This window comes from Antennarius striatus, chromosome 6 (genome assembly GCF_040054535.1).
Source record: "Antennarius striatus isolate MH-2024 chromosome 6, ASM4005453v1, whole genome shotgun sequence".
In the NCBI taxonomy this organism is placed as follows: Eukaryota; Metazoa; Chordata; class Actinopteri; order Lophiiformes; family Antennariidae; genus Antennarius; species Antennarius striatus.
The window spans coordinates 5,040,624-5,067,602 of NC_090781.1; the positions used below are offsets into that span (position 1 = coordinate 5,040,624).

The 26,979-nt window shown below is 42.1% G+C and overlaps 1 protein-coding gene across 1 annotated transcript in view; it reads left to right on the top strand.

Moving 5' to 3' along the window:
- Positions 1-290: 290 nt before the first annotated feature.
- ywhae1 (tyrosine 3-monooxygenase/tryptophan 5-monooxygenase activation protein, epsilon polypeptide 1) overlaps positions 291-26,979 on the top strand; it is a 29,720-nt gene continuing 3,031 nt past the window's right edge. Inside the window, exons 1-5 of the mRNA XM_068316750.1 lie at positions 291-518; positions 11,094-11,293; positions 12,208-12,314; positions 12,661-12,867; positions 14,186-14,322. Of these exons, the coding sequence (XP_068172851.1) occupies positions 455-518; positions 11,094-11,293; positions 12,208-12,314; positions 12,661-12,867; positions 14,186-14,322 (715 nt within the window). The 5' untranslated portion in view covers positions 291-454. The remainder of the gene's footprint in view (positions 519-11,093; positions 11,294-12,207; positions 12,315-12,660; positions 12,868-14,185; positions 14,323-26,979) is intronic.

Consider the following 26,979-nt stretch of genomic DNA (forward strand, 5'->3'; position numbering starts at 1 on the left):
GAATTGCTAAGGTATGTAAGTGCAGTAATTTGTCTTACATTTAAATATTTTTAGTTATTTCAAAAACAGATTGTCTTTAAATCCTAACAAGCACATATCTTGTACTTTTGATTAATCAAGTCGGTAGATTGGTTTGTCAACGTAAAGGAATACATTTGCGCGTAATTAACTAACTATATTATACCGAATTGTTTGTACAGATATTCTTACGATTTCTGTACAAATTTAAGTCACCGGAGACGTGATTCTTATATCTACTGTATGTGCAGTACGCGGATGAAGCTAGTCGCCATCTTTACTCCATCCCAGCACAGCGCTGCCGGTGGGGCGGAACACCACTCATCGACCCATTTGATTTCGAGGAACCAGATAGACCTGACACACCACTGTCTTCACTTAAGAAATATTGTTTGAGTTCCTCGTTAACGTCACTGTACCTGCATCTCATTGCATAATGGGAGAGCGAGAAGACCTAGTTTATCAGGCAAAACTTGCCGAGCAGGCAGAGCGATATGACGGTAAGCTATACTTTGCGGGTTTGTTCGGAATGGGACATATTAGCCGCAGGGTTGTTTTCTAATAGCTAACTAGCAAACGGTAACTAAGAAGCATTCAACTAGCGGTTAGCTTAATTTTAGCTATGGCTAGGAGAAAAGCAGACGATGCTACGACAGCTAACTTTTCATTGACAAGACTGATGGTTCTTTGTTGGAAGAAACTATTTCAACAGCAAACAAAATCTAGTGTCATGGAGCCTATGTTTTTTGGGAAAGTTGCTTGGATATGACTAACAGCGGCTAACGTTAGCGAAGGGGCTACAACAAAATGGCGGATTATTGGAGCGTGAGCTGTCAGGGGTTACCTCCCCTGCACCACGCTAGTTCTTTAGCTTAACACTTCGGCTACTAGCACGGTGAGCTACTTTCGAAAACATGCCATGTCATGTTACTATCTCTGTAGATAAGTAATGTATAAAGTGTTTTGTTGGATCCTGTTACTGGTGTTAAGCCACTTTTATGACGACTGAAGCGGTAGCCCCTTTGAGCCCTCTGCGCTTTAGCAGTGAGGGGATTGGGAGGGCAGTTGTTCACTTGGGGGTGTTCCCCTGAAAGCAGGCTGAACGGATCGATTGGCGAGAATGAGTCCCACTTCCTCTCGGGAACACTTCGTCAGACTATCGTATCATTAGAGGCTGTTTTTAGACCCCTGCTTTTGCCACCGATACATACGTTGCCCAGTAACACTAAGTGACTGTGCCATGACTCATCCATGGGATTTGGACAAAGTGTATTTACTGAGTGATTTATGCTTTACTGGCTACATGGTAATTTACAGGAATGTAATCGAATTAAATTTGTTACTCTGATTATCAGATGTTAACTAAATTAATTCCTGAAAGGGTTGCATTGACTGGAGTGGAGGAAGTTCCATCATACTTAAATCTGAGTCTCATTACACACTGAAGTGAGAAATTGGTCTGTCTGTGCTATCTCATAGCCTGAATATATTACTCAGAAAAACACTGCTTCCTTCTTTCAAAACAGTTCAACAATTCATAATTATTAATACGCAGGCTTTTTTCGGTATATGCAGTATGTATACATGCTCTTCTGGGGTATAAGCTGAATGCAAGTTAATTTTGCATGTTTTTTTCTACCACTGCTCTTAGGGAATTTCTAAAACATTTGATCAGTTCAAGAATGTGTCATTATATAAACAGGATACAAGGAAATGTATGGAACAAGATGTCATCACAGCATGATAATTCTTGACGAGATTTTGAAGTTGCGTTGATGGTTGCTAGCTCAGAATATGGCCTACCTTACTGCTAGACACATCAAACTTCACCTCGGGAATGAACACACCCTTATCCGGGGAGAGGGTAATGTTCTTGTGCAGACATGACAGTCACTGTCAATTACTCCCGTCTCCCGTCGTTACATCATGAAACGAGCAGATTGTCAACGGCGTGTTTCATGACTGTTTCACGAGTTTGTGGACTGTATAGTTGAGACGTGACCCATTTGTTTTCATCGTCAACGAGTTGGTAGGGTTAGTAGTAGGGGTGTCACTTTAACGTGTTAATTAGATTACGCTGCAAATTAACGCGCTATAAAAATTAATGCAATTAATCGTGAGTGGCAAGTCAATGCGCAGATTTTAACTTTGGCCCATTGAGGGACCTGTAGGCTGCAGTGACACGACACTTCGTAACTGCGCCACTAGTCAAAAGCAGGGTGACTGACAACAGAGATGGACGCGACACAGGAGAGTGAGGCAAGCCCACTCGGACCTTTGGGCAGAAAGTTTATTTGTAAAAGGAACAAAGACGGGACTATTGCGGCGGCAGTGGCTCAGCAGTAGAGCAATTGTCTTGAAGACAGATCTCCCAGCCATCGGTGGTTCGAGTCCCACTCCCGCCAGGACATCCATCGTAGCATTAAAAATCTTTTTTTCCTGGTGTATTCTATTGATTAGTCATGCACTACAATTTTGTAATGTCCTAGAATTCAAATTCTTTATTTGGGGGCCTTCAGCAGGTATGAGATTAAAATGTGATTAATTAGATTAAATAATTACAAATCCTGTAATTAATTAGATTAATTTTTTTAGCACTAGTTAGTAGTGATGTCCGAATGGTGCCCCATGGGTCTTCAAACTGTTTGTGACAATAGTGCCGAAAACCATTTCATTACTAAGCGCTTCAGAACGTGGGTGCCCTCTTTGGCAGGGTGACTGTACTGCTTCCACAAAACAATCGATAACCCCAGGAAACAGCGCTTTGACATTTCCTGTTTTGCAGACATTTTCTGAATTAAACTGAAAATAATTTAACGTACTAATCCTTGCTTGCTATATTGTAGCCTTTTAGGAAATTGATTTATGATTATTCATCCTTGCAGGGTTCAGTAAAGGAATTAGAGACATAGATTACATGTTCATGCGTGTCTACGTAATATAACTATATACATGTGTGTTTGTGTGGGTGATTTAGATTGGAGGATTAGGGTCACTTGAAAAAAACAAGGTCTATATTGTTTGATAAAAGTTGGAACTGCAGGATGTCATCACAGCAGCACCACCGGCTTCATTCTCATGTCTGGCTCGGTAACGCCTCATCATTGATGACGTATTGTTACTGTACGTCAGGTGCTGGGAATAAAGCAAAGACTTCACCTGCAAATTAAAAATGATCTGTGTGGTTTATTCTTTTCTACTGTGTGAGCAACAGAGTTTTTAAGAAATTAAAATCTACTTTGTTCGGTGGCACCAGTTCTAAGTATTCCCAGACTTAAGATCAAACATCATCACATACATTTTCCATGTTTGAAGCAGGCTTCAAAGCAGTGGTTCAGAACGAAACACCTACCGAGTCCGCGGCGTGTATTGTAGTGCCAAAACAAAAAGGAACTCACTTAGGGTTAGGGAGGACCACTATACATGTGTAGAGACCAGAAGAAAAATGTTTTTCATAATAGGATCCCTTTAAAGATTATTTTTTGTTGGTATGTGTAAATGGTATGTTATTGGTACTTACCTGAATCCATAAACTGAGATGTTCTGTCAGGCGCTATTTTTTTCATCTCCCCACCTATATATACAGTATCCAAAATGCTCCTCGGGCACCTGACAAAAACGCTGTTTAAGTAACTACATATAGTTCTGTTAATGTATTCAGCTAACAGAACTAAATTCTTTTCCACTCTTTTGACAGGTGCCTTTTCCTTTAACGTTAACTCCTTTCCCAGTCTCACAAATATTTAGCTTTCTTTCTTTGACTGAAAAAGAGGAAAGAATTGCATCATTAAAAAGAGAAGTACCACTTAGCCAGAGCCAATGAATGTGGGGTATACAAAAAGTGTGGCCAATTAAACAATGACTGCTTCGGCCAAAAAGGAAACTCGTATATTTGCGACGTTCATCCGTTTGCAAATAGCAAGGGGTTAAAACTTTTCTAAATGCTGTTGTACCGTTGTCAAAAAAATGGGCAAAACTCAACTAAAAAGGATGAAATCAAAGCTTCACTTTGCACTTTTATTAAGTTTCCTTCCAGCCTTGCTCATGTACGCAATCAACAACCAATCTAATGCCAGAACAACAAGGAAACATGATCAGACCATCCGGTTGTGTTTCTGTCGTAGACTCTGTTGAGTTTATTAATGCTCCTCCGATGAAGAGCTGAATCCCTACTGTGATCTCATTCTGTACGGATGATTTTGAAAAGTCTCTACCAGCTTACAGACTCAACGGATGTCAGGATGGCGTCGGCACCATAGTAGACGTCCTGCTGTATTTGGTTCCTGGTGTCCAAAGCACAGGGTGTTTCCAACTCTCGAAAGTTAAATCATCAAAAACTTCAACTTTTATTGTTCTAATAAAATGTAGTAATCGCTGTTCGGGTAGTAATCAAGAAGGAATATGCACTAGCATACATGACATCACCTTGTCTCACATTGTGTTGCATCAAAAGCTCGGCTAGCATCAGTTGGCTATTGTTTTGCTGGAGATCTCCATGTTAGCAGTGTAGCGTTAGCTCCATAGAGCAAGGTAACTATTTTTTTCAAATGTTTGGTATGAAGTCTGATACCATTGTTTTATCGTGGAATTTCCATGGGTTTCCCACTAGTAATTAGTAGAATGTAACATTCTGACACTAAAGTCAGTGCAGTATTCCAAATACTGGGCTTGCGCTAGCCATTCGCCAAGTAAATTCCAGATTGGCTACAAGGTTTTTAGACTGTGTAGCCACAGTGGCGTTCTTATTTTTACGAAAAAAAAGCTAAAACTTACAACTTTTTCGCTCGGTAGCGCCGCTCACTAGCGCCGCTATTTCCGCTAGCGACGCTCGCTAGCGCGGCTATTTCCACATGCCGACAGAAAGAGCCGAAGTGACCCGAACGCTCCCGATCATTAAATATGCACTCAGGTCATAACCTCCTCTCGTCCAATGAAAAACAAAGATTCTTTTTTACAAGCTAAACCCATGAATTGGTGTACGACAAGGCGAGGACGATTGATCTAAATAAATTAAGAATTCAGTGTCATACAGTAGAATTTGTGTAAAAATACTAATTAATCAGCAAATGGTGAATGCTGAGAGGGGTTAGGAGTGGTTACAGACCGATCAGAAGGTAAATGAAAGATATTATCAATACTTTTTTTTAGTCTTAGACTTTTGATCCTTATGACCGGCAGGACTAACCAGTGATGCATGTAAATGTGTATTCACCTTGCTTGCTATAATAGCAAGTAAAACTTACAAGTAAACATTGAGTAATACCAGGAATCACATTTATTAAAATCAAAGTGTCTAAGTCAAAGTTAAAATGTCTTCTAGTCTAAGTAAAACTTTCACATAGTGAATGAAAGTTTTCAATTGTTGAATCTCACATTTATACCTGTATAAAGAAATAAAGATAATTAAGTTTGAACTATTGACTTTAGTGTAAGATTTTGCCCTCAGAATGCAGGAAAACAACCCCACTTTCTAAAAAATTTCCCAGGGGAGACCCCCCGGACCCCCTGTGGGGGGCTTTCCCCCCACACACACACTCCACAACAGGTGTAGTTTTGCACCACCCAACAATTGAAAATTTGCATTCACTATGCAAAGATACATTGATACAAAATACTACTCAATGTTACCTTACAAGTTTTACTTGCTATTATAGCAAGCCGCTGTCTTGGACACAGGATGTGGCTTACTCAATTCGTTTACACTGAGCCACAGTGGCTCAGTAATACTAGCTCCTGGTGCAAGCCCAGAAATCGCGTACTTCCTGTCATGTACGGGGTGAGATTCCATAGGTGTGATGTGCCAATCCGTATCGAGGCTTTGAAGCGTGTGCTCAGTAGGGGAGGTGGAGTTTCCTCTAAGCATGTATCGAGGCTTGCTTCATTTAAGGGAGGAGCTGAAAATGATGACATCCGAAGCCTCGCTATGCGGCTGATGCCGTGTAACTGACTCAGGAAGTGGTATGGAGTTTGACGTTTGTTCTGATAGCGACACAACGCCCTCGGGACGGCATGGTGTCGCAGTCTAGCGCCATCGCCGCACAGCAAGGCGGTTCCTGGCTCACGCCCCGCTCTGTTTTGCATGTATACGTCATACATTTTGTCAATTAATTATTTGGTCATACAGTCAACCCTCGGTTTTTGAACATAATCTGTTCCAGAAGGCTATTCGAAAAGCGATTTGTTCGAAATCTGAAATGAGTTTTCCCATTATAATTAATGTAAATGATTTTAATCCGTTCCAAGTCTTAAAAAACAACTTTTTCAAAGTGTTTTTTTGTATTTTATACCATAAATTGCACAGTATACTAGAGCTTACACTTTAACAAGTTAATTGGATTAATTAATTACAGAACAATTAAAATTAAAGCGCTATAAAAATTAACGCAATTAATTGCGAATGGCAAATTTGGCCCATTTAGGGACCCGTAGGCTGCAGTGATGTCACTTCCTACCTCCGCCACTAGTCAAAGCAGAGTGACTGACAACAGAGATGGACACGACACAGGAGAGTGAGGCAAGCCCACTCGGACCTTTGGGCGGAAAGTTTATTTCTATAAAGAACAAAAACGGGACTATCAACAAAAATGCAGTGATTCTGCGCTGCCAATCTGCGCTGTAGACGTCTCCGTCATTCTGCCCCAGGGCAGCTGTGGCTACAGATGTAGCTTAGCATCACCAAGTATGAATCAGGAGTGAATGAATAATGTACCGATGTAAAGTGTCTTTGAGAAAGCGCTTTATTATTATTACAGTACTGTATTATTATTATTTGTACTTTTTGTAAAAGAATTTTCAAAACACCGAAGCAGCTCCAGCCTAGCACGTGTATTATTTTAATAAACTTTTTTTTTTTAAAAGAAGCACATTTTCATCAATTTCTCGAAGGAGAATCCTCTTCCATAAAAACGTCGGGTAGGTCGATTGGAGGTGTCGTCTCTCTAGCCATTCTCTTCGGTTGGGGAGACGTGGCCACAGGGTGTTCCTTCCTTTTCATAAAGAACCTATCTAGAGTCACTTGTTTTTCCCTATTTTTAGAACTTTACGGAAGTGGCTAATAATAACATCATTAATCCATAAATGGCTCTACTGCTTGCGGCTTTATCTGGATGGTAAAGTTCCACAAATTTCTGGATAAAATTCCATTTAGCAAAAATATCTTTGATAATCAGCAGTAGAGGCATCCTTCCTTCCCTCATCCTGATCAGAAGACATCTCCTCTGTCAACTTCTTCTTCTGCTCTTCCTGAAGGTGCTGGAGTTCTTCTGTTGTCAGCTGACACAATGTTCATCGATTAGCTCCTCGACATCACTGTTGTCCATTTCTAACCCTAGATTTTGGCCCATCCTGACAATTTCGTCAATAAGCTGAGTGTCCTCTAGGGATTCCTCTTCAAAATCAACATCAGCAGCTGTACTGGGACCAGCAACACTCCCCTCAAACTCTCGTTCCGTCACACACTCGGGCCACAATTTCCTCCATGCCGAATTCATCGTCCTGTGTGACACTTGGTTCCAGGCTTTGTCGATGAGGGTGATGCAGTGGTAGATGTTGAAATGATTTTTCCAAAAATCTCGAAGGGTTAGCTCTGTGTCACTAGTCACCTTGAAGCATCTTTGAAAAAGGAATTTGGTGTAGAGCTTCTTGAAATTTGCAATGACTTGCTGGTCCATGGGTTGAAGCAGAGGTGTTGTTTTAGCAGGAAGAAACTTGATTTTGACAAAATCAAATTCCTCTGTCAAGTCTTATTCCAAACCTGGAGGGTGGGCAGGAGCATTATCCATCACAAGACAACAGCGTAGTGGCAACTTATTTTCCTCCAAATATTTCTTGACGACCAGGGCAAACACCTCATGCACCCACTCAGTACAAGTTTGTCTCATGTTTGACCTCCACATAACAGGCAATCTACCCTTGATTACATTATTAGCCTTAAATGCCCTTGAATTTTCAGAATGATAAATGAGAAGAGGCTTTACTTTAAAATCACTGCTAGCATTGCCACACAACAAGACAGCCTATCCTTCATCAGTTTGTGGCCTGGCATCGACTTCTCACGTGTGATGTAGGTTCTTCGTGGCATTTTCTTCCAGAAAAGTCCAGTTTCGTCCATATTGAACACTCATTGGGGAAGATATTGCTAGGCCTTGATGTAATTTGCAAATTCCACTGTAAACTTTTCGGCAGCTTCCTTGTCCAAACTTACTGCCTCCCCATGACGAACAACGGAGTGTATCCCACTTCTTTTCTTGAACTTTTCAAATCATCCTCTGCTTGCTTTAAAATCAAACCCTTCTGGAATAATGCTAGGATCTTTTTTTATTAAATCTTCATACAATTGTCTTGCTTTGGCAGAAATTGTATCTTCAGTAACAGTATCGCCTGATAACTGTTTCTCGTTTACGAAAATCAGCAAAAGTTTCTCCACTTCCTCCAATACCTGTGGCCTTTGTTTGCTAAAAATCCTAGATCATTTAGCCACATCGCTTGCTCTAAGCTGGTCTTTGTTTTTTAGGATGGTGCTTATCGTTGATTTCGCCATCCCGAACTCCTTCGCCAACTCAGACACAAGCACGCCCGATTCATATTTTGCTATTAATTCTTTTTTAAAGTCAATAGTTTTGCGCACTACTTTCCTCTTTCCTTCACCAGCTTTACCACTTGTACTTGCTTTCTTAGGACCCATGATTAGGGGCTAATATGCAATGCAAAACTAAAAATAATAGTTAATAACAGCGTAAATAACAGGTCTGCTCCGAACGAACTTGGAACACGAATGCGCTACGGAGGAAGCATCCTGGGTATTCGAGTTCGCTCGGCTCCTGAGTGAGTTGCGTTCAGGTACGCTCTGATTTTTTCGGTTTGGTCGAGAGTCGAATTTTTGGTCGAGTTCAGAAACGTAAAATTCCCGAATTTTCTGATTTGGTCGAGAACAGAAGCATTCGAAAACCGAGGGTTGACTGTATATTTTTTGTAGTACAGCCATTTCCAAAACCCAAAACAGATATCAGAATGGATCACACATGAAGACACAACAGCTGCCTTTAGTGGTATCCAAGGCCCAGGGGTGGTTTTGTGTGCGTATGAAGCGTCAAGAAATGAACTGTTACTCGAACCAGTTGCCTGAAATGGTTCAAAGACTAATGAGACTTCATCTCGCCATCAATACCATATGCAGAACACCAGAGGAGAAGTGGCCAGGGGTACAGAACAACCTGGCACAGAACCAAAGCAGAAGCTACCTTAAAAGGCCTCAGGCTGATCAGCCTGCTCAAGCACAGGTGTGGAGATGAGGAACAGGTGTGGAGACAAGACCCCATCCACCAGTTCAGTCCAGCTTCCTGCAATACGCCAGCACAGCATAGCAACATGACACAAATACCACACCGTGACACTTCCCTTAGTATATATTCACATGGAGTACACTGCGTGAAAGCCTATGTAAGTGTGTACTCAGTTTTTCTTCTAGAGTTTTTTTCAGACCCGGTGTTAGCCCCTGAAAAATCGGTCCATATCAGGTGTGCTGGATGACAAATTGTTGGTTAAATTGTTGATTGAATTCAATCAGATGGCACAGCACAGTTTATAGTTGAATCCAACTTTATTTTCATAAAGTGTAGTCAAGTTTTAGAACAAAGTTTTCACAAGAGAGGATGATGTAAAGTGTATTCAATAAGAGACTGTGACCTATCAACATTTGTAGAGATCATCATTTATGCCCTCAATTTCTCTCCATGCATCCAGTTAGACAGGTCTGTTTTCACCTGCCTAAGGTGCAGATTTGTGAGTCTTTAGTAAAATCTTAAATTTAAGGAAAATTGTGGGTTGATTTCTTCGTATTTTTTATTGTGAGACACTGAAGAGTTATCCTCACCATCTTCTAGTGGTTCTGCTAAAAAATTGACAAAATAATGATGAAAAAATACTCTGAACGCAACAATGACTATGTTGTAAAATGTATGCACCCTTGGCAGTGGCTGACAAATCAATTTCTTGTGTTTATTCTTGGCGTATTAAATTAACTTTTGGCCTGGTGGGGCTCTTTAGGCTTGGAAGCCCACCAGGACTGAACAGTCATTGGAGAAACACTGCCATTTCTTTATTGTGTGAATGTTTCGCCTCTTGGATGAGAGGCAAAATGTTTTCACTAAATTTTCTTAAAGTCCAGTGGATTGATTTTAAACAGCTTTGGATAACCATGACCTGGATAACTAAGAACCTACACAGACTTCTTAATAGTGATATGTTGTTTTAAATCAGATACATGTGACCATGAATAGATCTTCAATTTCAATTTTAACATAACTGAAAATCTTCAGTGCTTGTTTCCTTATCATAGCCACATTGGGGTTTTTCGAGAAACAGGATATCAGGTGTGCTGCAGTGAAGTGCGGTGAGGCGCTGACGTGAAAGTCATAGAACTGACTTTTATGTCAGTGCCTCACCGCTGTGAGCCTCACCGCACGTCACTGGTGTTCTGTATACAAGCTTTTCAAAATTTCACAAGAATATGTGACTGATAAACAAGATGCTACTGATAATTGAAGAATGACAATGTTCTATTTGTTTTGTTAGGGAATTTTGATATCTTAAAATAATGTTTTTAATTACAAATTATTCGTTTCGATATTTTTAACAATAAACATGTTATAAAGCCTCTATTGCCCAGTCTATAAAACCCACACACACAATGTTGCCAAGCCAGTGCACTTTAAATGTGCTTACAGCGTAAAACTCTTAGACACCACTGAGGAGTGGAATGAACATCCGTATAGCAACAAAGCTAATGGTTGACTACCTGATGCCACTCAGTATTACGTATCTGTAAGAGCACAACTATTGTATTGTCATTAGTTTGTGACATGCTCACACAATGCTCTTTATTGCGCTTCAAACACTGGAAAACGTCCCTGTTTAATATCAGATTAATAGACGGATGCTATCATTCAAAGCCGACCTCTGTGAACTTTACACATTTTTGAGTAAAATGATCACATGTATCATTGAGTATTTTTCCAGAGATGTCAAAATTTTCTTCCACAGTTCTTACAGGAGTGTTAAATGTGTCTCACCAACAGAGATGGTGGTTTCTATGAAGAATGTGGCAAGCATGGATGTGGAGCTCACAGTTGAGGAACGGAATCTACTATCAGTGGCTTACAAGAATGTGATTGGAGCTCGGAGAGCCTCCTGGAGGATAATCAGCAGTATTGAACAGAGGGAAGAGAACAAGGGTGGAGAAGAGAAGATGAAGATGATCCGGGAATACAGGCAAAAGGTAAGGTCGTCTGGAAGTTCATCCCTCATCAACAAGCATATTCATATTTAGACAGAACCTACTGCACTTGGCTTCAGTGTCCCACTGTCCCAAATGTGTTACTTGTTCTAGATATTCTGTGCTAATATATGTATCATATTAACTTCATATTAACAATATAGACAAGAAGCAGCTACTGAAGACAGCATGTGAGTCACAGTCGACACATCTACAACTCTGTCTAGCTTTTATGAAGTCAAGTAAAAAGTGGTTGGGATTTGCACCCAGTTAGGGGTACACAGTCAATGATGTGTAATATAAAAACTAACCTGTAACAAAGCATAAGTGTGTTGGAGGTGGACCCTGGTACCTACTGCAACTCTAAGCTGGCACTAGTTTGCAGACAACAGAACGTCATTTGTACTCTGAGCAAAATTTGACCATGTTTCATCCAAAGTGATGCAGAGCTTAAAGATTCATTCATTCATGAACATATGTTTGTACACTAAAAAAAACCCGCACATATAAATCAATAAATAAATATTGTATGCATATGTTTGTGTATACAAAGATAGATGGCTGGATATCATCACGTTTGTGTATGTAAATATTTCCATGTTCTGTAACATCAAATAAAATTAGTAAAATTTAGACTTAAGATGATCAGCTTGTTAAAAAGAGTATATGACATCAGGAACAAGACACTCGGTTACAGAAACATTCACATTTGTAAGTCCTCACGGTCTTCTGGTTTGGCTACATTTGGACATTTAACAGTTCTCGTTGTGGACACTGGCAGGTGACAAACCTGAATCAGCGCAGCCATCCAGAAAGGGAAATCCAATACAAATTCAATGAGGAAGTAGACTGAGACTTTCAATATGTTTCTGATGACTGAATACATGTTTTTTCTTTTTCAATGTGTTTGGTGGTAGGTTGAGGATGAGCTGAATTCAATCTGTAATGACATTCTGGACGTACTGGATAAGCACCTACTCCGTTGTGCTGTTTCTGGAGAATCTAAGGTCTTCTACAACAAAATGTAAGAGCACTGTGGTCTGAATGTAAATGAATACATAGAGAAACAAACTCTGTTTGGTCTCTAGACAAAGTAATGGTAATTCTTTGTGTTTATTTATGCGTTGTTGGACATAATCCTATGTTTAAATATTTAACATTGATATAACTTGAGGAAACTTTGTAACATTTCAAAAATTGGGTGGTTTTAGGAATATTTCATATTTGACAAAGGTCATTTATTAATTTCAAAGCTGACTCCATCATGATGATAACAACAATTCATTCAGTTCATTTATGACTTTCACACAAAAAGAACTCTGTATTTGTCAAAGTAATTTTTGAGAGGTCTTGTTTTTTCACACTTACAGGAAGGGTGACTACCATAGGTATTTGGCAGAGTTTGCCACTGGTAACAACAGAAAGGAGGCAGCAGAAAAGAGCCTTTTGGCTTACAAAGATGCAACCGATTTAGCCACATTGGAGCTCTCTCCCACACACCCCATCCGCCTCGGCCTCGCCCTCAACTTCTCTGTCTTCTACTATGAGATCCTCAGCTCACCTGACCGTGCTTGCAGGTTAGTCTCTCCACAGTGCAATATTTCTAGTGTTTCTCTAAAACTGAATGAAGACGGGCAAAGTACAATATAATCTTGTAGTTTCATATCTCTTTCCAAAATGTAATCAAATGTTTGGATAGAAATCCAGGATGCATGAATCTTGGCACCAACTAGCAAAGGTACCATCTCTTGTTTTTAATTGAGCCTCATTAAGCCTCCCAGTTGACAAGCACTGCAACTCGACTTTTTCCCTGCTGTGGTCACTGTGACAACTAGTGCGACTGAAACTATAAACCCTTTGTTCATTGTTAGAAGTATTCACACGCTTGACCTCTTTATTCTTTCTTGTATAACGCTACCCCCCTTTCCACTACAGGAACTTTTATCGAGTACCAAGATTTTGAGTAAACCATGGTGTGTTTCCACTCAAATTATCTGGGGGGAAAAAAACTGTCCCTCGATCAAAGACTTTCCCAGAAAAAAGTATCCAGTTGGGGGGTAGGACTTTTCAGATTCTCTGGAATTCTTGAACGGCTGGGCTGTGTACTGAAGAATGCTGACCAGTGTAACAGTTAGTTACAGAGCACTCTTGGAGTTTGGGAAAACATTTTTCCAAGAGGCTGTTGCTTTATCTTCCAGACACAGTCGGAAACACGACCATAGTTCTCCTTTATATACATATCATGGTCTTTCTTTGCAAAAGCTTTTAAAAATGTTTTTTTCTTCTTCTTTAAAAATGTTCTCTTTGGCCATCCACAACTGTCTTTGATAACTAATGCCTGATATCTTTGCCATGTAGTTAACATGGTTTTATTTGCAATGTAGTGAAACATCTGTCATTAGCCTGATTTGAATAAATTTACCAGAACTTGGTGTTGTGGAATTAAAAAACACACAGATTCCAAGGAATTCTTCTGTCCAGGTTAAAAAAAGTCCTTGAAATAGAAGTTCCTGAAAAAGTTGGTGAGAAAGGAGCAATTAAATGTGTTTGTTTGATGTGAAGCAATTAATTAAAATTTGTCTCAATAAAGTAAACTTTAACAGATTAATTTAGATTATTTACCCGATATCTAATACAAAGGTAGTAGTTATTCTATTTTTGTAATTATATACAGAAAAGAATATTTCACAGAAGCCACCTCTAAACAGATGATTTTCACAGTCACTATCAAAAATATGTATGTACGAGTGTATATACTGTATAAGTGCATACGTATGAAAATGTATATATGTATACATGATAATACATTATAGAGCAGTTTGAAAAACAAGCTGTGAACTGATAGCTTCCATCATCGGTGTGTATGTATGCTTATATCTACCTGTATTTACTCAGGTTGGCAAAGGCTGCATTTGATGACGCCATCACAGAACTGGACTCACTGAATGAAGACAGTTACAAGGACTCTACACTTATCATGCAGTTGTTACGTGACAACCTGACACTATGGACTTCAGATATGCAGGGAGAGGGTAAGATACCATGGTCCCCACATTCTTCACTCTTATCTTTATCTAGCCATTGTCTTCAAATGCTACTTCATCTGCAATGTTTGTTAGACTGAGATACACTAGTGATCCAACTCACCCTTTTACTGATACTTTTTTTGGTGCTTAAAGCTTATAAAAGTGAAACTTTTTGTGCCTGATACTATTAGCAACCCTATTGATCAACACATTACATAAATACAAAATTTTAAACATGTACCGTATTTTCGGCACTATAGATAGATAGATAGATAGATAGATAGATAGATACTTTATTAATCCCGGAGGAAATTGCATATATCCACTGCTCAGGCATTACTTAACAAATAATACTGGATAAACACCAGGAGAAAAGGAAACACTGACATCACAGGACATACCACAAGACATACATTACACTAACAGACAGGCACATGCAGCACTAACAGGACTTATATACTAAACTATAACTAAAAATATAAACAGTATAAAATTTAAAAATATTACAGTATTAAAATATAAACAGTATAAAATAAAATCTAAACAGTATAAAATTGAATTAAAATATAAAAACAGTATAAAAAATAAATAAATTTTATATATATATATATATACAACAGTATAAAATTAAATTTAAATTAAATTAAATCCATTTTCAACCCCGTGCTGACCTCGCCACCTCCCCCCCGCTCCTCCTGAGAGAGTCATTGTACCCCCTGATGGCACGGGGCACGAAGGAGGACCTCAGCCTCTCTGTGGAGGCGCTGTGTGACAGCAGTCTGCCGCTGAAGGTGCTTCTCTGCTGGGAGAAGGTGGTGTGTAGGGGGTGCCTGGTGTTGTTCATGATGGCCCTAAATTTAGACATGGTCCTGCTCTCCAGAAGCATATCCACAGAGTCCAGGCTCAGCCCGACCACTGAGCCCGCTCTGCGGATGAGTCTGTTCAGACGGTCCATATCTCTTTTCCTGGCCCCCCCACCCCAACACACAATGGCATAAGACAGCACACTGGAGACTACGGACTGATAGAACATGAAAAGGAGCTTAGGACAGATGTTGAAGGAGGCCAGCCTCCTTAGGAAGTACATCCTGCTCTGCCCCTTCTTGTACACACAGTTGGAGTTGAGTGACCAGTCCAGTCTGTTGTCTAGCTGCAGTCCCAGGTACTTATAGTTTTCTACCACCTCCACCTCACTGCCATTGATGATCACCGGCTGTGGAGAGGGAGGTACCCGCCGGAAATCCAGAACCATCTCCTTTGTCTTGGAGACGTTGAGCTGGAGCTGGTTCTGTTGGCACCACTCCACGAAGTCAGCCACCAATGCCCTGTACCCCCCCTCATCACCCTCCCGGATACATGCCACTATCGCGGTGTCATCGGAGTACTTCTGTATGTGGCATGTATCCGAGTTGTGCTTGAAGTCTGATGTGTAGAGGGTGAAGAGAATGGGGGATAGAACGGTCCCCTGTGGCGCCCCCGTGCTGCTGGTCACCATAGAAGACAAGCAGTCCCCCATACGGACGTACTGGGGTCTGTCCGTTAGGTAGTCCGTAATCCAGCTCACGAGGTAGGGGTCCACAGCCATGGAGGTCAGTTTATCCTGCAGGAGCTGGGGCTGGATGGTGTTGAAGGCACTCGAAAAGTCGAAGAAGAGCACTCTGACGGCACAGCCCCCGGCGTCCAGGTAGGAGAGTGTGCGGTGGAGGAGGTACATGACAGCATCGTCAACCCCAACCTTGGCCTGATAGGCAAACTGGAGAGGGTCCATAGCACCCTGCACCTGTGGACGCATGAGCTCCAGGACCAGTCGCTCTAGGGTCTTCATTACGTGGGAGGTAAGAGCGACCGGTCGGTGGTCGTTGAGCTCAGTAGGGCGTCCTTTCTTGGGTACAGGGACAATGCAGGAGGTCTTCCACAGTGACGGGACCCTCCCCAGCCGCAGACTGAGGTTGAACAATTGTTGCAGGGGGTCCCCTAGTTCCGAAGCACAGGCTCGGAGGAGTCTTGGGGAGACCTTATCTGGTCCAGCCGCCTTGTAGGGACGGAGCCTCCTCAGCGTTGTCGTCACCAGGTCTGCAGTGATGATGGTCTCGGTCGTGGTGGGAGCAGGAGGTTGTGGCGAGGTTGGAAGTCCAGTGGTTGACGTGGGGCCGTTGAGCTTCGCAGTTCTTGGAGTGGGCTCGGGAGAAGTGGCAGGGGTGGAAGGAGAGGAAGCACAGGAGGAGGGAGCATCAGTGGAGCGGTCTGTAGGGCCAGGAGAGGCCTGTAGGCCAGGAGAGGCCTGGGACGAGGAGCCGGGAGTGGTGGGGGAGCTGAACCGATTGAAAAAGCTGTTTAGTTCATTCGCTCGTTCAATATTCCCCTCCACAGTGCTGCGCCCTCTGCCGTGTCCGGTGATGGTTCTCATCCCATTCCAGACCTCCCGCACTTGGTTGCGCCCCAGCTGCTTCTCCAGCTTCCTCCTGTACGCCTCCTTGGCCTCCCTCAGGCAGAGTCTCACTTCCTTCTGGGCCTTCCTCATCTCCTCCTCGTTCTTGCTCCTGAACGCCCGCTTCTTCCTGTTCAGGACAGCCTTGACTTCCTTGGTTACCCATGGTTTGTTGTTGGGGTAACACCTGATTGTCCTGACAGGGGCCACGGTGTCCACACAGAAGTTTATGTAGTCTGTAAAACACTGAGCTGCCCCCTCAATGTCTTCCCCATGTGAGCCCACAATAACATCCCAATCGGTGGTCTGGAAGCAGTTCCTCAGCATCTCCTCTGTTTCCGGGGACCACCTCCTGACCTGTCGTGTTGTTGCTGGCAGCCGTTTCACCAGCGGGATATAGGTGGGCTGTAGGTACACTAGGTTGTGGTCTGATTTACCTAGTGGAGGGAGGGGGGTGGCGGTGTATGCCTCCTTAGCATTAGTGTAGAACAGATCGATGGTTCTGTTCTTCCGTGTGGGGCAGTCTACACACTGGACCATTGTGGGGAGAGATGAGTCCAAGGTGACGTGGTTAAAGTCACCGGTGATGATGACGAGCGCCTCCGGGTGCCGGGTCCGAAGAGCAGAGGTGGTCCCACAGATGGTCTCTCGTGCCATCTCAGGGTCCGCACGTGGAGGGATGTAGACGGCCATGACGATGACGTGTGAGAATTCACGCGCCAGGTAGTAGGGTCTGATGCTAACAGCTGTTAGCTCCAGATCGCGGTTACACAGTGTTGATTTCACCGTCACATGTCCCGGATGGCACCATCTATCGTTGGTATAGATGATTAATCCACCTCCTTTCTTCTTACCGGCGGTGTTCGTGTCCCGGTCCGCTCGGACGGAGGAGAAGCCGGTTAGTCGGACGTTAGCGTCCGGCACGTCGCCAGTTAGCCACGTCTCAGAGAACACCAACAAGCTGGTCTCCCGGTAGCGATGATCAGTCCTGCACAGCGCCGTCAGTTCGTCCAACTTGTTGGGTAGAGAGTTCACGTTCCCCATGATGACGGAGGGGACGGAGGGCTTGACTCTCCTCCGGTTAGCGGCTCTAGCCGCTAGTCTAGTCCTTTCAACTCGACCCGCTCGGCATCCGCGATATCTCCGTCGGAGCTCAGCGGGGATGAGATCGCGTGTTGCTGGGTCTCCTTTGACCCTCAGAGACATCAACTCCTCCCTGGAGTACACTAGCATATCACTATACATTATATAATTTTACGTTAGAAAAATACACGCAGAAACATAGAAAAAAAACGCAAAATTATGCAAACAAACTCGCTCTGAGCAGAGGAAACTGCAGCCTGCTCGCGCATGCGCAGAAGTATATAATATAATATATATATATATATATATATAAGGCACACCTAAAAGCATAAAATTTTCTCATAAACCCGTAGTGCGCCTTATAATCCGTTGCGTCTTATATATGGATTAATATTCATATTAATATTGGTTAAAAACATGATCGCTGAAAAAAAAAGCCGGCAGTCTGGCCGCCAGTCATGCCGCACTCCGCCACCAGAGGAGCACCCTCACAAGGCACTCGGGCCTACGCCCCCTAACAACACAACGTCGCTTAAGTCCCAGCTCTGACTGAGCTGCTCTCAGACGGTAGAGCAGACTGTAGGAGCACCGGTGATTGAGTAGCAAAACATAAGGAACTTTCAACAATTCTATTAATAAAGTTTGACTGACTGACTGATCTCAGTATTTCCTAACAATTTGGCGTCAGAATTAACCCACTTTAAACTTAATTGGTCATCTGGAATCTAGTGACGGTCCATTCTATTAGTCTGTGGAAACACACGGAGAAACTGGCATAAAAGTGAATAAAGACCCTCAAAGCTGAACTTCCAGCCTTTTCTGAAATTTCAAGAGCAGAGTCACTGCTAGAAAAAGGTGCCAACGGGTGTGCTGCAATTGATTAACAAATGTAGTTGATAGCTCTGGGCGGGCGGCGCAGGGGCGCATTCAGGCTTGTGTATTCTGTCTGCAGCGACGTGCTGTGAGATTCACGGCGGTGAGACACCGATGTTAAAGTTATTTCTAGTAGTAAAACAGCGTCATATTTGCCAGTAAATTAACAACCTGACATTAAAAGCTAGTTAAAAAATTGTTTAGGACACAGCAGCAAATAGCTGCACCTCACCTCCGACTGGACTACTGATCGATCAAAACAATATTTAATTAATAAACGAAGACGAACGTCTGAGCTTAAATATCTGCTTCGAACTTCAGATCAGGAAATAATTTGCTCTGTTCGCACTCACTGCACTCGTAATGAATTTAACCAGTTTTTAATGTCAGGTTTTTTAACATGCGTGTTGACTTCTTTCTAAGATGGCAAAGTGATCAAGTGATCAGGTTTCCTTGATGAGGCTCAGAATGGCTTATTGACATAACAATAGGGGCCATTCAAAGGTAGTCAGGAAGTCATGAATGCAGTCATGACTGCCTGAGCAGTGCGGCTCTATCTAGTGGACAGATTGCGCAACTACAGCCGCTGCAGTTTATCAATTTTTTTTGTGTGTGTGTGTGTGCGCCTCATAATCCAGTGTGCCTTTATATATGAAATAAATTATAAAACAAACAAATTATTGAGGGTGCGCCTTATAGTCCAGTGCGCCTAACAGTGCGGAAAATACTGTACTGTTTTTACAAGACAAAATAAGTGACTCACTGCTCCGGTTTGTAGCCGAGTGTGAAGCGGCGGGGATGAGGATTAGCACTTCCAAATCTGAGGCCATGGTCCTCAGCAGGAAGCCGGTGGACTGCCTTCTCCGAGTGGAGAATGAGGTCCTTCCACAGGTGAAGGAGTTTAAGTATCTTGGGGTCCTGTTCACGAGTGAGGGAACAATGGAGCGTGAGATTAGACGGAGAATTGGGGCAGCAGGAGCGGTATTGCAGTCGCTTTACCGCACTGTTGTCACAAAGAGGGAGCTAAGCCAAGAGGCAAAGCTCTCCATCTACCGTTCAATCTTCGTTCCTACCCTCACCTATGGTCATGAGCGATGGGTCATGACCGAAAGAACGAGATCGCGGATACAAGCGGCTGAAATGGGCTTTCTCAGGCGGATAGCTCGTGTCTCCCTTAGAGATAAGGTGAGAAACACTGCTGTTCGCGAGGGGCTCAGAGTAGAGTCACTGCTTCTTCGCGTGGAAAGGAGTCAGTTGAGGTGGTTTGGGCATCTGGTGCGGATGCCTCCGGGACGCCTCCCTAAGGAGGTGTTTCTGGCACGTCCAGCTGGGAGACCTCGGGGCAGACCCAGGACCAGGTGGAGGGATTATATCTCAACATTGGCCTGGGAACGCCTTGGGATCCCCCAGTCAGAGCTGGTGGATGTGGCCAGAGAAAGGGAAGTTTGGGGCTCCCTGTTGAAGCTGCTGCCCCCGCGACCCTACTACGGATAAGCGGTGGAAGATGGATGGATGGATGAAAATAAGTGACTGGCAACCTAAAATGTTATATACTGGATGTTATACAATTGGTTAACAGTCTCAAGTAGTTTGTTGTAAATGGATTGAGCTTCATTTTTTCCATCAAGCCTTGTAGTTGCAGTTTACTTTGTTGAATCTGCTGCAGAGGGTCTTCTTGCGTTACTGTGATTTTACTTGCAGGTTTGACAGGAACTGGAGTAACGAGGCAATCTGGTTCATGATGGTCATTATTACAAGTTACTTCAAAAGCCATACTGGCATTAAATGGTCAAGACCTAGGATCATGCTTGTCTCAGTTCACATTCACTCATTCAGTGTTATAGACACTATATTTTTAGAATGTTGAGACTGATTGTGAATTAATTCTGCTTTAATGGAGACCAGACAGCTCATATTGAACATGTTGATGTTGAATATGAGCATGTTGCTAACTTGGAAGCTAGCTTGCTTGCCCACTGTACATTTAAATTTTGCAAAACAGTAAGTGATGATAACCACTTATGTATTCATAATTAGAATTGAAACAGAAACTAACAAGAGGAACACATAACGGGAAAAAAGAATGGGAACAGAAGGGAGGCCACTTCTCATATCCCTTGCTTAAAAATACTTTCAAATTGAAGCGCATGGATCTGCAGTATTGCTAAAAAGTATACTGTATCTTGAGCAATTGCCATATTTTGCCTTTTTAAAACTATTACTAACTCACTTTTATTAATAGGATGATAATTGTGACTACTATTGATGTAAGTGGTAAGGAAGATGTCCAATGTGCCATGAAGCAAGGAAGCTCTGATTGTCCGTCTAATTATCCTATTGTGAAAAGTGATCATTTCATCTACTTTAAACTTGGGATATGAGTTGTAATTTCAATCAATCAATCAACTTTTATTTATATAGCGCTTAATCATATCTGAAAACATTTCAAAGCGCTTTACAGATGGAAAACCAACAATGCCCTCCAGAGCAAGCATAAGCGACGGTGGCGGGGGAAAACTCCTTCATTGAGAAAGAAACTCCGGGCAGGACCCAGGCTCCAGAGGGCGGTAATCCGCCTTGGTTGGGAAATAGAAATACATTGGGGAAAGAGATAGATCAAGTAAAAGAGAGTGAGAGAGTGGCAGATAGACCAGTTTCATGTCCATAGTTCGCTGTCGCTGAATTGGAGGCGGGATTTCCAGGCCTTTGGGTATCCTGTGTTTCATCCGCGTTATCCACCTGTAGAACAGAGGCACAAAGACAACGGCAGTATTGTGCAGACAGAGTGTGTTTTGACAGTAGTAGTAATAAATTCTAAGAGCATAGAAAGATAAAGAAAGCGAAGGAGAAGTGACAGAAGCTTCAGAATATCTCCCTTTAACGGGAGAGACGGAGAAAATACCCTCAGCAGCCTAAGCCTATAGAGGCATATCTAGTGGGGTGAGTGTTATTTCTAATTGTAGGCTCTATCAAAAAGGAGGGTTTTTAGTCTACTCTTAAATAAGCTGAGAGTGTCTGCCCCTCGGAGTGAGGTTGGGAGATCGTTCCAGAGTAAGGGGGCCAGATAGCTAAAGCTTCTGCCTCCTGATCTACTCTTAAAAACCCGACGGGTCACCAGAAATCCTGCATCCTCGGACCGAAGGGCCCTGGGCGGGTGATATACTTCAATAAGATCTTCAATATAAGATGGAGCCTTACAGTGGAGAGCTTTATATGTAATCATAAGAAGTTTGAATTGTATTCTATAATTAATCGGTAGCCAATGGAGTGACGCTAGGACAGGAGAGATTTGTTCTCTCCTCCCAGTTCGAGTCAGTAAGCGGGCAGCTGCATTCTGAACTAACTGTAGAGTCCTAATAGAGGAGTTAGAACAGCCCGAGAATAAGGAATTGCAGTAATCCAATCTAGAAGTAACAAAGGCATGAATGATTTTGTGCCTCTGACTTTCTGAAAATGTTGCTTTTTGTTTTGTGATTATATCTCAAGTTTCAGAGACGTGTATTTATAAAGGTATGAAAGTGAAAATAGACATTGACCTAATTTTTCAAGGTCACGGTTGTGACCTTTAAACATTCCCTTGCCTTTCCAAATATAACGCCTTTTGTTTCGTCTTTCTATCATATCCAGTTCCTGAGATATGTACAAAAAATTTACAAAAGTTGAAATTTGACCTTGACCTAGTTTTCTCAAGGTCAAGGTCATGATCTCATTTTCATCCCCTTTGCCGCCGGAGTAATGTGCTTTTTCTTTCATCTTTCTATCTGCAACAGTGGTGAAGATATTTAGTGGACGGACGGACGCAGAAACACACACTGACAATTACATCACCACTTCGCTGGATGTCATAGCCAAATGAAAACAAAGACAAAGAGAGGAGAGCCATAGAGTGCTAGGTGTGTCAGGAGAATCCCTCAGCAATATAAACCAGGGCTTTGAACCAGAAATTTTTTACCAATCGGGTCATTCCGAGCAGAAATAGTATTATAAAGTTTCCGGTTTTGCATTCCAGCCATGAACTGACATTCCTGAACCGGTTAGAACAAAAAAATATAATTCCCAAACCGATAAATAAAGTTCCTTGTAAATATAAATAGGTAGCTTTAACACAATCGCAGGTCCTTCCTGCCCATGGCCGTCAGACTGTATAACCAGCAATCCTCCCAGCAGACCACTCAAAGAACTCAAAGAACACAACATTCAAAATGTGGATGACCAATGTAGTTTGTAGTGTATACAGTAGTTTTGCAGTGTAAGTATAAACTGTAAATTTTTGATAATATGATATACTGTATGTTAATCTTCTTTTCGTTTCGGCTTTTCCCTTCAGGGGTCGCCACAGCGAATCAGTTGCCTCCATCTAACCCTGTCCTTTGCATCCTCTTCTCTCACACCAACTACCTTCATGTCCTCCCTCATTACATCCATAAACCTCCTCTTTAGTCTTCCTCTTGGCCTCCTGCCTGGCAGTTCAAAACTCAGCATCCTTCTACCAATATATTCACTATCTCTCCTCTGCACATGTCGAAACCATCTCAGTCTGGCCTCTCTGACTTTATCTCCAAAACCTCTAACATGTGCTGTCCCTCTGATGTACTCATTCCTGATCCTATCCTTCCTGGTCACTCCCAGAGAGAACCTCAGCATCTTCATCTCTGCTACCTCCAGCTCGTTCTCCTGTCTTTTCCTCAGTGACACTGTCTCTAGACCAAACAACATTGCCTGTCTCACCAGTTTTGTACACTGTTCCTTTCAGTTTAGCTGAAACTCTTCTATCACACATCACACCTGACACTTTTCTCCACCCGTTCCATCCTGCCTGTACATGGTTCTTCACCTCTTTTCCACACTCTCCTTTGCTATGGACTGTTGACCCTAAGTACTTAAAATCCTCCACCTTCTTGATCTCTTCTCCCTGTAACCTCACTCTTCCACTTGGGTCCCTCTCATTCACACACATGTATTCTGTCTAATTGCGGCTAACCTTCATTCCCCTCCTTTCCAGGACAAACCTCCACCTCTCTAGCTTCTCCTCCCCCTGTTCCCTGCTCTCACTGCAGATCACAATGTCATCTGCAAACATCATAGTCCATGGAGATTCCTGTCTAACCTCTTCTGTCAGCCTGTCCATCACCATAGCGAACAATAAGGGGCTCAGAGCTGATCCCTGATGCAGTCCCACCTCCACCTTGAACTCCTCTGTCACACCTACAGTACACCTCACCACTGTCTTACAGTCCTCATACATGTCCTGCACCACTCTAACATACTTCTCTGCAGGGGACACTCTGGGCACGACGCCAGTGTACCGCGGAGCCACGTAGAGACAAACAATCATCCACACACACACTCACTCCTACGGTCAATTTTGGACCGGCCAATCAACCTAAAGCGCAAGCTTTTGGGGGTGGGAGGAAGCCGGAGAACCCGTAGAGAACCCACGCAGACACGGGGAGGGCATGCGAACTTCACACAGAGCGGGACTTGAACCCGGGTCCGCCGTGTTGTGAGGCGGCAGCGCTAACCACTGCGCCACCGTGCAGCCACTGTGGGACAATAAATGATTATTATTATTGTATTGAAGCAATTACTGTAGTCTACATACTGTGGATTTGTTCCTAGCGTACATAGGACAACAGTACTGATCCAATTACGGAACGGATGGAGAATCAGAGGGAGATGGAGAAGTTGTGGCAGTTTTTGATGCAGCAAAATTTGTATATGTCAGATCTTACCGGTGAGTGAACACGCAAAGCTCTGAATGAAGCATCTTGTGATCGGTGAAGAACCGAAAAGAAACGCCGATAAATGGTTGGAGCATCGGAAAAAGTCCCTCGAAGGAGATTAATTGCTACAAAGCGATGGCAGTACAGGTACACATTGAAATGAAAATGACTGGTAGCCAATGAGTTAATGTCTGAATCAAACATTTTTAAAAGATTGACACTGCAGTGTTTACCTTTTATGAATATAATCGAGGTTGGGAGACTGCCTTTTCCTTGACTGCTGGTGATTTGTCTGAACTTCTTTCCACTGTCATCACGCATTGAGTGTATGACAGGAAAGGAAACATGAGGTCAGATATTTTTTTCACGAACTTAAAAAAAACCCCGGTATTAACCGTTTACAATTATTTTCGGTTCCAAATCTGTTCCGGAACATTAAAAAATATTAAGTTTTCAGTTTCGTTTTCGTTCCTGGCAAAATCCCAAAAGTTTCTGGTTTTGTTTTCATTCCATGAACTGTTTCAAAGCCCTGGTATAAACCTGTGAAGGCAGAAGGAAGAGCTGGTTCAGGTCACTCAAAAGCAACCCCAACTATAAAAGCCCTATCAAAGTATAGACTTCAGGAACAGAGGAAGTGATAGGGGGCCACATGTTTGGTAATAGAGTTGCATGAATCTCATGGATTCTTGCAAATAACAATGAAATAATGTCAAATATTTTTAGTAATATCAGGTCAATGTAGATGTAAATTAATATGGACTTGACTTGTAATGTGCGCTTTAGAAAAATCACTACTCTTATTCAGTTTTAGTTTAAAAAAAAATCTGATGTAGTTATTATTTTTTCCCCTCTGCAAATTAAAGCAGACTTGTCACTACTTGATAATGCTAGCAGCAATTAACTTGTATATAGTAATCAGACTTGTCACTCGCTTATTCGCGTTTCAAGATGCACGGTTTCAATACATCGCGGATTTTTGGTGAAGTAGTCAAGAGATACTGTACCCTTATTCTATTGGCTGACAGCATCCTTGTGTGTGCTTGCATTCCAAGACTCACGGAACGCAGCACACTTCCGCATAATAAACAATTTTCTTTAATACAAAGTGTTGTAAACAGTCTGTAAGAGTGTGGGAAAACTTAATACAGATATAAGGTTGTTTAATATCAATATGGAGAGGGTTCATTAATGTTTAAATTACCGTAAATGATTAAAAAATAGTTGGAACACAACCGCGAGTAACGAGGAATTACTGTACTGTAGTTCCACAAGGCTTTCATGAGATGCCTGAGCAAACCATCCATGATGTGATAGCGTTCATTTCCTAGATAAAGATTTCAACCTAATGTCAGAACATGAGTGGTAGGGTTAAAGAGATGACTTCACTTCCAGGTATGGTGAACATTTAGTAAAGCTAAAGAAATATTGTAAATTGGGAAAAGATTCTACTCTGTTGAATTGAATTCATGATCAGTTGGCCTTCATATTAAGGAATTCTGAAGTCATTTACTTCTAGATGGGTTTTTTTATTATTATTGACGTCCGTAAATGTAATGTGAACATAAACAACTTTATTAATGTTGTAAGAAATTGTTAGTCCACTCTGGCACACACTTGTGATTAGTCACATGCATATACTGTATATTGTGTGCACAGGCTTGTAACACACATATACACAAGGGGCCTGTAGCATATAAGTGAAGGGGAGGTAGGGTGGGGGGCAGCTCCTTCGTGGTGTTCCCCAAATGAGCAGCTTATAAAGAGGACGGTGCCGTGTGTACCAGACATGAATTATTATTCGGATCAGACGACTGTTTGAATGCAGTCATCAGTTTACAGATACAACAGTCAACATTTTCTTCATTTTAAGCTACAGCTAAAGGAATCTGTCAGATCTATTTAACTGTTAACAAGATCAAACCCTTTAATTATCAGTATTTTGTGGGATGAGTGTGATAAAGAGCTGTTTGATTAATGTGTTTGATTAACAATGTATTGTTTGCTGTGCGTCCCCCCACCCCAACCTCCACCACTGTTTTTTTTAATTTGTCATCTCATTTCATCTCATTCCTTCTGTTGTAGCTTCCTAGAGGAAACAAATCAGGCTGATCATTTCCTATATTAATGTGTTTTGTAAGTGTTACTTACACAATACTTGCTGTTTGTCTTTCTTATACAAGACACACAAAGCTGCTTGCTTTGTTTCTACATTAACCCACTCATGGTTTAACAATTCTGTCCACTCAGCTGTTGCTTTGTCACCTCACCAACTCACCAATGAGTTGTTTCTGACTATTGACACTGCAGTCAAATTGCTTGAAGGACTAAAGAAAGGTGTTCTTCTTGGACAGGTCTTCTCATAAAGTTTACCCATTTATGGCAAAACCGATATTTAACAGTTTCCAGGTTCTACTACTTACTGAAATGGTTATACTCATTGAAACAGTTCAAATAGACAAGTTTTAATTCAAATATAATTTACTTTTGAAACCTGAACCCCAACATGAGTGTCTTGTGATCTCATGGGATTCTACATCCTGCAAGATGAGAACCCAT